The sequence below is a fragment of the Colletotrichum tamarilloi genome, assembly GCF_030869305.1.
Source record: "Colletotrichum tamarilloi strain Tom-12 chromosome Unknown Scaffold_298.1, whole genome shotgun sequence".
Taxonomy (NCBI): Eukaryota; Fungi; Ascomycota; class Sordariomycetes; order Glomerellales; family Glomerellaceae; genus Colletotrichum; species Colletotrichum tamarilloi.
The window spans coordinates 1-11,391 of NW_026849681.1; the positions used below are offsets into that span (position 1 = coordinate 1).

General features: G+C 50.2%; 3 protein-coding genes across 3 annotated transcripts; 1 reads left to right on the plus strand and 2 right to left on the minus strand.

Annotated features, from left to right (window-relative positions):
• Nucleotides 1–2,591: 2,591 nt before the first annotated feature.
• CTAM01_16988 (uncharacterized protein) lies at nt 2,592–3,680 on the plus strand (the record flags this gene model as incomplete). Its single annotated transcript, XM_060532980.1, has 1 exon — nt 2,592–3,680. One exon carries the CDS (start codon nt 2,592–2,594, stop codon nt 3,678–3,680), a length of 1,089 nt encoding a protein of 362 aa, XP_060372440.1.
• Nucleotides 3,681–4,780: 1,100 nt separating this feature from the next.
• On the minus strand, nt 4,781–7,107 carry CTAM01_16989 (uncharacterized protein; the record flags this gene model as incomplete). Its single annotated transcript, XM_060532981.1, has 2 exons — nt 4,781–4,824; nt 5,052–7,107. The coding sequence occupies 2 exons, from the start codon at nt 7,105–7,107 to the stop codon at nt 4,781–4,783; spliced, it is 2,100 nt and encodes a 699-aa protein (XP_060372441.1).
• Nucleotides 7,108–10,568: 3,461 nt separating this feature from the next.
• On the minus strand, nt 10,569–10,796 carry CTAM01_16990 (uncharacterized protein; the record flags this gene model as incomplete). Its single annotated transcript, XM_060532982.1, has 1 exon — nt 10,569–10,796. The coding sequence occupies one exon, from the start codon at nt 10,794–10,796 to the stop codon at nt 10,569–10,571; it is 228 nt and encodes a 75-aa protein (XP_060372442.1).
• Between the last annotated feature and the right edge of the window lie 595 nt (nt 10,797–11,391).

The window sequence follows — 11,391 nt, forward strand, 5'->3', positions numbered from 1 at the left end:
TCCCAGGCGGCACCACGAGGAGGTTGCAGGGTCCGAATTTCGCCGCCCACATCGCTCGAGGAACAGCATCTCGGCGGTACCGTTGGAATGGTCATCAACGGAAATCAAATGAAATGTAGAGTCCGTTTTCGCCACCGTCGAGAATGTCCGCTCGACGGAACACATAGGAAACGCAGAAACCGTGGACTGGCATCGTTGGAATGATCATCGACGGAATAAAGTGCAGAAGCCGTTGCCCGGCATCGTTGGAAGTTTATCAACGGCACCGCCATACAATATGGCAGCGTCAACACACGATCAACATCATCTCAGTGGTGGGGTGGGGCTGGGAGCCCAGCCCACCAAGAAAAGTCCCGATTCCAAGTGGAAAGAGACCTCCCTACTGAAACTTTCATCGACATCCTCTCCTCTGCTGCAAATTTGTAACCTGGTAAAAGGCAGGTTTGCTCATCGTGCAATGGCTTCAAGGCCCCACTGTGTGCCTTTGGGGAAACAAGCATTTTTGCATCTTGGAGGATCGCTTGGTGAGCGTTGTGGCAGGGGTTGGCGGAAAACAACACATTTGCGGCTTCCAGAGGAGCAAACGGCCGGCGGTTGTCTTTTGGCGGGCGGGGTCTAGACCAAGTCCAGACTAGGCGACGAAAGTGTGGACGGCTTCCGGCCCGGGCGTAGGTGGATGCGGCCCGATCTGGCGCCAGCATCTGGCGGGGCCATCCGGTAGAGCATCTTTTGGACGTGATCATCCACCCCACCTTCTCAGACGGGACCACCTTCATCGTCTGAGACTTTTCTTGGCTACGATCAGATCTGGCGCTGAATCTGGCGCTAGTACCTTGGGGTTAATAACGTATCTTTCTCATCCACTTCTGTTTTTGACGACTAGCGCAACTCTGGTTGTAGCAGTAGAAACTGTTGCACCGCTTTTGACCCTTCCAACAGGGGTTATACACTGCACTGGGAATCACGAACTCCGTCATTGCAGCCAAGACCGGCTTCCAAAAATGGAACTGTGTTTCTGGCTCGTTGGAAGCTGATTGCTCCCCTCGAAAGGATACGGCACGCAAAGACCAATCTCAGGCCGCCGCAGAAGCCCATGACTGTTGCTTCTCAAAAGTAGGAAATGAAACTTATCTTCTAGTTCATTGCTTAAGACTGTCCGAGCATACAGGAGTTCGCGAAAAGGCCTTCACCTTCTTCAACTCTCTGATCTCTTTCCGCACAGACACATAAGCCGTTTTTGATGCTTACACAGTGTATATCAAACCCTGGCTTGCAGATATACATGCCAAACACAATACACGTCATTCGACGACCGACCCACACACTTGGGCACGCTCTCCATCTCCAATAACAGAGGTTAGGTAATCCAGGGTAATCCAGAACTGGCTTTCCAATCCACTTAGAATCCCTGCTAGTGATGACATCGAAGCCAATGTTTGCTCCGAACCATAGATGGAGCACCCCTATCAACTTAAGGTTTTTCTGGGCTAAGTACTCCCGTACTAAGCCAGACTGTGTTGGTGCCAAGATATCAAACGTCCGTGCGGAAAGAGAAAAGTGTATTGAATATGAGATGAATCCCTTTTCGCTGACCCCTGTACTGTACAGCATAATCTGAGGACTCTAGCTGCTACGGCTCAGGAAACACAGTAGTAGGCCCATGCATCTTTATTCTCTATGCTGACATGGTAAGCGACAGGCAGCCGGTCTTGCGACACCGAGTCGGCTGATCAGCTACGTACGTGCTCCCGCCGGAACTGCCTGTTACCCACCCACTACGGATTCGTTGCACCGCCTGTGGCACGTACCATTGTTCTACCACGAGCTTCTTGCATATGAGTGATTTCTCATATTGTCATCAGGCGATGGCGCCGAAGACCTCTCATGCCGCGCCGGATCGTCGGCAAAACAGCCGCCGCATGATACATCAACTACTCTACGCGCAAGACGACTAGCCACGGAAAGGGGGCGACGTCGTTTTCGAGACCAAATGGGATGTTGCAAGGCTATGCTGAGAGGCCGAGGTGTGGTAGACCGACTTGGCGTTTGGCGAGCATCCGTTAGCAACGATTCAGTGTATACACATTTGAAGACTGATGACCTCTGCAAGCCACACACGAAGGCCTAGTGGGGAATGGACTCTACGCATACTGTATCTCAAGGGCTATGGGATCCAATACAGTAGAACTGTACCATGCACACCAGTTCCAACGTTTCTGCTATACAAGCATTCGACATGTATTAATGTAGGGCGTCAGATCAACGGCATAGCTCGTCAGCTTCATGCTGCCGTTCTCGAGGTAGCCTCAGCCTCTACCAACTCCAAGGCTTACCACTGCCCGTCAGCAATCCCTTCGCCGGTCTTGAACAGAATGAGCACCTGGGTACAGCCCTACGTATGTACTAACAATAGAAGTACTTTCGCTGAAACCATGCATCAAAACAATCGACACGGCTACAGTACGTCTCCTTCTTAGGGTTCTAATACAAAAACAGCTGTGCCTATACTGGACTTTCTCCATTCGATAGACGATCTGTCTTTGATAAGCTCCTCGGCTGGGTCGTCTAGCTGTCTCTAAGCGACCGCCAACATGGTGCTTTTACCCAGAGCTATGCGAGACCCCGCAGTACTGGCAAGAGCAGTGACGTATGATAGGCCTGAGTTTCTGTGCCAAGCTCTGGATGCCCCAGCCAATCCAAAATGGGCCATTGCGGACCGTGAGCTGAGCGCCCACGTTCACGAGGCCTTGTTGAAGGGCAGCTTTCGCGCGGCCAACGCCCTCTTAGATATAGGAGCCCGGGTTCTGTGTGGGACCTTCTTGCCTCGTCGCTCGTTGTGCGAGGGAGCAAACGTCGACCCCGGCTCCCCGGACTTTTCCTGCTGCTATCTCGGCTCCCTAGCGCTGGCGGCAAGAAGCGGATATCACATGAAGTTCTGGTACAAGCCAAGCGCTCAATACTCGTCCGAGCGGGAGTTTTGGAAGTGGAAGAAACGGGCAATGGAAAAGATCGTACAGCAGCTCCGCGACATATTAGTTCTGGAGGTAGACGGCCAGGGCGGACTGAGTTCGTGGGACTACCAGACAGAGCTGAACCTCGCTCTGATCGAAGCGGCCAGCTCGCATGCCCATTCGAATGAAGTCATAGACTTTCTTCTCGATAACGGGGCCGACGTCAACGCGGAGACCGACTCTTGGGATGTCGGCCTAGTCTTGTTCAACGCGCTAAATGAGGGGAGGCCGAGCCTGTTCAAGTCCAAGGTAGAGTATTTGCTCGACCAGGGAGTGGATGTGTCGAGGGTCCGATCAACAGAGGGCGACCAGACGCCGCTCCAGTTTCTTCTCACGAAATTATACCGGAGCTGCCAATACTCGTCCGACAGCTCTACTACCATTGCTCGGTTTTTTGCGTTGATGGACGTTTTGGAAGACCTTGGATGTCTCAAGTGGCCTACCGCTCTTCTCACGTCGGTCGAATCTGACGAGTTCGACGGCATAAACGGATCTGGGGGGCTCGGTTGTGTTGACGAGGCATTAGCGCTAGAGGCCAGCGCACGGGACGCACGTTCTGGTCTTCTGGATCCACACGAGCCTGGGGTGAGGGAGCTGCAGATGATCTTCTCTGATCCGGACGTGTCGCTGCAATCGCTCAAGGAGGCGCTGTGGGACCGTATCACGTGAGGTTTTCGAGCCGTAGGCACGACTGGTGTATCTAAGCCGTAGGAGTACAATAGAATGCAATTGCCAGAGTTCCCTGATTGGAAGTAGTTGTGCGCAATGAACACTTCACTTTACCTTTAGAGCTACGGTCAAAGTAGAGCTCACATAGTCGACCGAGTCATGTGTATGTTGTATTTACCGTACATACTGTACCGTATATCCATACAACGCAGGTGCTTTAGCATGGTAATACGGAACTGGGAAGTTAATACTGAACTGCAGGCACAACTACAGCATGTACTGTAAGAGGATCATGGAGACATCATGCCTCGAGGCCATAAGCTAACATCCTTTCAAGCCGTAGTACATACGCTCGATTGTCTTATACGATTACGCGTGAGGCAAAGGACTTCAAAGAGATGATAGTGGCCTGCTGGGCATAATCAGGCTATTCAATAGCCTTGTATGTATGATCAGAGCGTACAGTGTGGTACAGTATAGGACAGTGCATGAGTATGACCAGCTTGGAGGACTCAGTGAACAGGTTTCTGACAATAGCTCAAGCATTCATGCTATGTAAGTCGTTCTCCCCGCAACATTCTCATCTCCTTCAAACTCTGCATTACAGTAACTGACAATATTTCCAATAAACTGTTTTGGACTTACTCACCATCATTCTTACACCTCCTACATCTATCTACCCTCCCATAAACTTCCACACAACCCACCGCCAACAGTTCCTGATGTCTTCACTTTTTTCTTCGAAAAAACATTCATATTCTCTCTGGCGCCACCGTTGCATTTTGATTATCGGAAAAAAAGCCCGGCCACTAACCGACCATGCGGATAGCGTAAAAGTCAGCCTTCCTCTTATCCTTGCAATTACTCCGGGTTGCCAAGCATCGTCGGAACATCACACTCGTATCTTCGCCTTATCATTCCGTCGAGCATTTCACCATACAATCATTCGATCTTGGAGAAAGTCGTCACGGCCGAGGCTCAAATGAGTTGTCATTGGGTTTTGCTGGTTGCTGAGCGACAATGGGCTCAGCTACAATGCTGAAATTCATGTCTCGCTGTCGACCACTGCCCTTTAGCTGTGCCTCGATGATTTTACAAATTCAGTTCTGATCATGTCTGCCCGTCTTGCTCGACTTCTTTTCCGCTTTCCTATCGCGCAGAGCACCCAATCCTCGGTCCTTCTAGACTCCACCTTACGTTTTTTGGAAAATGTAAATGCTGCCGAATCGTCCGACGAAGAAATTGTACATGAATGGACAGCATTTGAGTTGCCTTGGTGGGCAAGAAGATCTTGTGGACTTTGGTCGACCATTGCATCCAGCGGTGTATGAGACATATGCTCCTTCAAGTACGACCCAAGTGATGACTTACCTGAGACTAAACGAGTTTCCCTCGTGACCGGAACAAGTTCGGACGACTCATGAGGTGATAGTAGGAACCAGCCTTCTGAGTGTGTGTAATGTTCGAGCGACCTGTCATATTGATCGAGTATGACTCCGTCAGGATATTCGAGTCCAAGCAAACCGGAAAGCTCCTCTAGCTCCTCAACAGGAACGTAAGTCCCTGCGCAGTGACCTCGAATTTCGTAACACTTTCTAAGAAGATCCACGATCGCTCCCGGGATAGTGTCGAGAGAAAATATCGAGGCGATCTTCATGAGGCCTGAGAGACTGATGAACCCGTACCGGACATGGTATGGAAGCTTGATGCTGACACTGGCCACTAGTATCGGCGGTGATTGACTGCTGCTGCCGGCGATTCCGGGCTGGAAAAGATGCTCGACTCCAAGAAACTTCGCGTGGTGCCGTGCCATGTGTAATGAAAAGCTGTCGTAGTCGCGTCGCGAGATGTAATCATCTCGAACATAGTGATTCAAAGCTGAAACAGCCTTATCGACATCCTGCTGAGCCGCGGCTGGGTTCGCCAGTGTCTTCTTCATAGTTTCCAATGATACAAATTCTTTGATGTCGTCGGCCTTGAGCCATATCTCATTATTCTCAGTCTTATAGCGGATGTTGACGTGCCGAGATACAGTCATCAGCGTCCACATCTCACCGCCATTCTCGTGTGTAAAGTTCATCTGCTCGCACAGGCCAATGGCTGTCGAGGACCACGCCCTTTCGTTCCTCAACAGTATCCTCCATAGTGGATCCAAGTGTTTATTGGACAGCCAGGCAATGTCGGGTTCCTCGCGGAGGAAACTCCTGACGACTTTGAAAATGGCGAGGCAGTCTTTCTTTGCTCGTTCCTCCGTAAGCACGGATGCTTCAGAGAAGCCAGAGATGTACAGCTGGTCGCAGTCGTACACCGAGGTGGAAAAGACAGAGTGCATCCCGAGGTCTCCATGTGAAATGTTGAAGCTGTGTAGAGATGAGACAGCCCTGAGTAAGTTCTGGAGGAGTTGCCGCGCCACTGCTTGGCATTGTTGCTTGGTCATCACATCGTGCACTAGCTCTGAAACCTTTCCTACTTCCTGTATGTCGTCTCTGAAGTGGGATAGGAGATATGCTCGGTCTGCATCTGCAACTATAGTGTGACCGTGCAGAAATTTGCTGGATTGGATCTTAGTCAATGGCTGTAGAAGCTCAACCTTTCTTTTGACTTTCTGTACATCCGAAGATTCGACAAGCTTGGCAATGTAAAAATCACAGCTTTTCGCGTCTAGGGCGAGGAATCTTTCGGCGGCTACTTTCGAAGTCGTATGATAAGAGATGCTCCTGTTCTTCAGGTAGTATATTCGCGGAATTTGCGGGTCAAAGTCCACACCAAATGACCTGGGAGAGCTGACGATACTGGTCGCAGGCGTTCCCCCATCCGAACCTGGTGCATTCAGAGAACGTGCGGGCCAAAGATCGAAAGCCTTGGCCATGCTTGGATGACGACAGTAAATCGTGAGTCGCAGACCTCCAAATCGTATCTCATTACCCTGATCGGGGTGCAGTGCGCACAGATTCTCCTCTCCACATAGGAAGTACTGGTTTACCCATGTTCCGTTAGGGGAGAGATTCAAGACAGCCCATTGGCCCTTGCAGAGCCCAAGAGCAAAATGATGCCGGCTCACTTGGGAGAAGAGCGGACCGAGAACAACATCATTCATCTTCGTCTGACGACCAAAGAGAAAAGAAGGTGGCAACTTGATCCGCTTCTTCTCGTACTGGAGACTAGCGCCCAGTAATCCCACAATCCCACCATTGTAACCAGATCCGGGAGGTGGCGTCTCAATGTCAGATTCGCTCGCCGTAGTCGGAATTTCGAGGCTCTCCGTCCTGCATAGATTTCCGACGGGTGTATGGGTCTGAACGGCCGCAAAAGTTGCCGCCTCTTGTATGTGCACGAGGACGGGACACCGGTCGTAGAAATCTTCATCATCAAGCAATTGACCAAGTTCAGTGTCGGTTTCCCAAGCTCGACGTGTAGTCAGCGGCATTGTAGAGAAGCAATAAGATGATGAGATTATTGTAGTTTTGATCAACAGTATCCAGAGAACGTCGAGGGGACGTGGCCAACTTTAGTAAGACCTCCAACATTTCAAGGGAAAATCAGTACAAATGAGACGTCTCAGTGCTGGTGAATGGTAGCCAAGCGATTACCGCCGGGGTTTATGGAGTGGATACGCTCGGCGAGCGGCTCTTCCAATCGATCATTGGTTTGTTTTCAAGCTCTCCCCGCATCAGGAACGATCACATGATATTGGTATGGATCGGGCTACTGTTAGTCCGCGAACACCACACTCCCTTCTGGCAGAATGTCATCACCCCCTCTAGTTGAGGTTGGAGAGCAAAGTGGGAGATTTGGAGACAGCTGGTCGGTGTTTTGCACTGGCGAAGTGGGGCGCTGCGGATTAACGTCCGGACCGCGTCGGCTTTTGGCCAAACCCCGCTATCCGAGCATAGCTGCCGACTAAAGCGGCCAAAATCGAGTAGGAATCACTCAATCGATCAATCAATCAATCAATCAACCTCTGCTACACCCTGCTTCTACCATATAAAATTTATCACACCTCGACACGCAAAACCATGGACTCCGACGCTGATACGGTCAAGGACTTCGAGACAGAATTCAATATTACTCAATCGGAGCGAACGCATCGCACTGATCCGCATTTCCTTTGGTATGCACCGAGGCAAGCCACAACTGCTTCGTGCGCCAATCCTGCCCACGAAGAAACCCTCGGCCTCGTCCGAAAAGATGGTGGTTGTTGGAGTCTAAGACTGCAGGCGAAACGACAAAGTGGACTTGCATGCATGGAAATGCGAGTGTTTCCCAAGTATATACAAAGCGATGTTCGCTAATGCTGAGCAGGACAGGTATTTCGCGTGTGCCGCGCATTGTTCACACAACGCTTCCCCATTTGGGCAGCACCATAACTTCTGCCAAAAGTAGAAATGCTACGATGTCGACACGGCGGCCCCATAGAAAGAATGCGCAAACGATCGTTGGCCCAGAGGAAAAACGCAAAAGGCGAGGAAAAACTATTACCGGGGCAGTACATCCCGTGTCTCGGACGGGTCCTAGTAGGCGTATACCACGACGGGGCAAGTGAAGGAGAGGCGGGTTTTTGGCCTCAGGGCAACAAACCCTCGCCCTATGGATCTCATGCGCCAGCGAGCATCGGTCATTATCGGTCATATTTTTGGTCTCTTTCACCATCAGAGCACTCCATACTGCCCCATAACTGGCAGATCACTTTATCGAAAGTCAACGACATAGATGAATCCGTGATACGGAAGACGATGGAGCACATCAGCACGTGGCCAACGGCAGAAGCGGCAACAGATTTGCGAAGTCACACTATGGCGATATCTTCGACATTCACCACACGTATGAATAACTGGATAATGTTGGCATGGGATCTAGCCTGCTTCGAGATCTCCTGGAAGCTAGAGGCGGAGTCTATACCGATTTAGACGCTATCGCCCTGAAGCCCATTGATACATGGGTTCCAGGCCACCTGCGGAGTCATGTCCGCTTAGCTATCGGCATCATTTACGATGAGTAGGACTCAAGGCTGCAAAGGAATGCTGGCATTGTGGTCGGACCGACGGTGAACGTGACCTACCGCTGCGGCATGGGTCAATGGGGTAATTCTTATGCAAAAAGGCGTTCGTCCGGGGCTTCTTTCGGAATCCCCATCTATCCAAATACTACTGTATATTTCCTGTCGTGATGGCTTCAACCATCCGTGGCCTCACCGCATGACACGTGATCCATATTACATCACTGTGGTCTACACCACGCTTGCACCCTTAATTTCAGGGCGAGCTTCGTATCCATTTCCTACTTCCAATAGACAACCGTTCTCTACATTCAACGTCGATGCCCCTATTGTAACTATACGATATCTCCATAGTATCACTCTTCTGCTTTTTGTTTTTTTTTTCCGATGGGAAGAAGGAAGGGGTGGGGAGGGGGGGGACAAGGCTCTTACTGTCGGATTTGAAGTCCAATTCGACCTCGAGGCAAGGGGCCCGCGCAGGGACCACTTACAAACCATACTTACGAGAATCGCGGCCTGCCCAACCCGCGGTTGGAACGTTCTCTTACGTCATGCGCAGAATTTCATATGAATAAATTAATTGACCTCTTCGTCAACCCACGGTTGGAACCAACTACCCTGTGATAAAGATACCAACAGTAAGCTTCCAGGAACAGGCCGTCGAACCAAAGCAATGTGCTTTAGCACCGATCGACCTAAATGAGGAGATTTGAAGGATACGAACCGGGTTTCAGTCCCAAGCGTGCCGGGTTTCCCAAGACTTTCAGTCTTTTGAGCAACACATCGTCTTGAGAGAATAATCCCAATATGAGAAGACTGGCAGATGAAAGCCGGATGGAAGATTGCGATAGACACTCGCGTATCACCACACTTCTAAAGACCGATATGAAAACATTCACAATTTGGTACAAGCAGACTGGGTGGCTTGGCGCGCGGTGGTGAGGTAAAGTGTTGAGACTAAGCAGAAACGTGCTTCTTGCAGCCCACGATAACCTCACTCAAAAAATAATAAGTGCGCAACTTAAGGCCGAAATCCCCTCTGATGTATTGAAAGTGTGTAGAGTAAGGGGGACTCTAGCGGTGCAGTGATTCAAAGGAAACCACCAAAACCTATCAATGCAACACAAGGTGGTCCTTGATCGGCCCGAAATTGCCTCGATCAGAGTAGACGCTGCCCCCTAATCGAGCATATTACGAAGTCTGATCGAAAGGGTGAACCTTTCAATCGTCTTGTGTTATCACGTTCGAAAGTAAGTCATAAGAAAGGCTCTGCTTCAGTTCCAAAATGTATATGTCTGATTGAAGTGAAAAAGTGCGCTGTACCTCCCGTGTATGTCTGATCGGGGCCTTTCCCCTTATACTCTCCTCCGATCAGCCTTTCTTACATCATCTCCTGTACTAATCGAGCTTTGAAGAGAGCCACGAAGACTGATCCCCCCGCCCCACTCCAGTATCAAACGTTGACTCAGGTAATCAAGCAGCTCCCAAATAACCTACTCATTCTTGAGTTGTATGTACTGTATTGTATGTAGTCGGTCCTATCTACTTAGGTTATGTGAGGATGGGTAGAAAGCCCGAATACAAGGCTAAATTGATGGCACTGATGAAATACTGGTATGTGGATACATACTCGTCCACATCCTAGTCCTTCGGACCTGAGGGTTGAAATGCAGACTCGCTGTACGGTCCCTTCTCCATTCCTACGAGCCCTTTCTCGGCTACGTGTTTCCTGGTGTCGGTCGGGAAACGCTGTAGCTGTTTCTGAAACTTTGGCATGGAACCTTGTGATTACACAGGAGATTCTGTCTGCGTACATCAGGCACGCCAGTCGGAACGATTTCTGGTCCGCGAAAAGCGCCCCTTTGATAGAGGGGGTCGTGAGCGTTCCTGTGTCATCTTGAACCTAAATCGCCCAACGAGCTGTAATATGTCATCGGCAGCCTGTTGGAATACGCGCAATCAGACCACAGGCTCCGGTGTCCACGGTGTCCCAGTAAGCTCAGACGACATGCTGTCGTGGGTGAGGCTGGGGGTGTTGATTCCAAAGGTGCTTGTACCATCTGTGAGCGTGGCCGTCGAGGTAGTCCTGGTACTACCACCCTGATGAGATACCTCGCCATTGCCAAGGAGAAAAGGAGGAAGATGAGACATTGTGTACTGTACTTTGATATGTACAGTACTGTATCGCAAGCGAAAGGTGGTTGAATTGAGCAGAAACTTGGTGGTAGATACAGTATGGTTGTTTCGTCTTCTTGCTCGACAACCATGTTGCAGGTCCCTTGTTTGTCGTGATCGCAACATCTGCCAAGCGTTTTGATGGCAACGTTTCGTCGTAGAAACGTACCTGGACCATCGAATTTCGCCTGTGGATGTTGAATGAGAAAACCAATAGGTACTGCACAGTAGTATTAATTGACGTGACGAACGATATCCAAACTGAATAGCCAAAACCCAACCTGAATCATGGAAGGTAAAGTTGGTCTCTGTGTACATCCCAACTCAATCAGATCAGCCTGGTCACACGCTATTGCGCCTGCTTCTAGAATTGGCTAGAGATGGGCCCGTGGCTACATAGCGCTGGGATGCTATTCGAACCACGGATCAGCTTTACCATTCTGTGCATCTCTTGGCTATCCATGCTCAAGTCCCAAGCTATATCTGCCAGAAGTCTGCTTTCCGCGACATTGATATCACCGGTTGCAAAATGAAATGAGC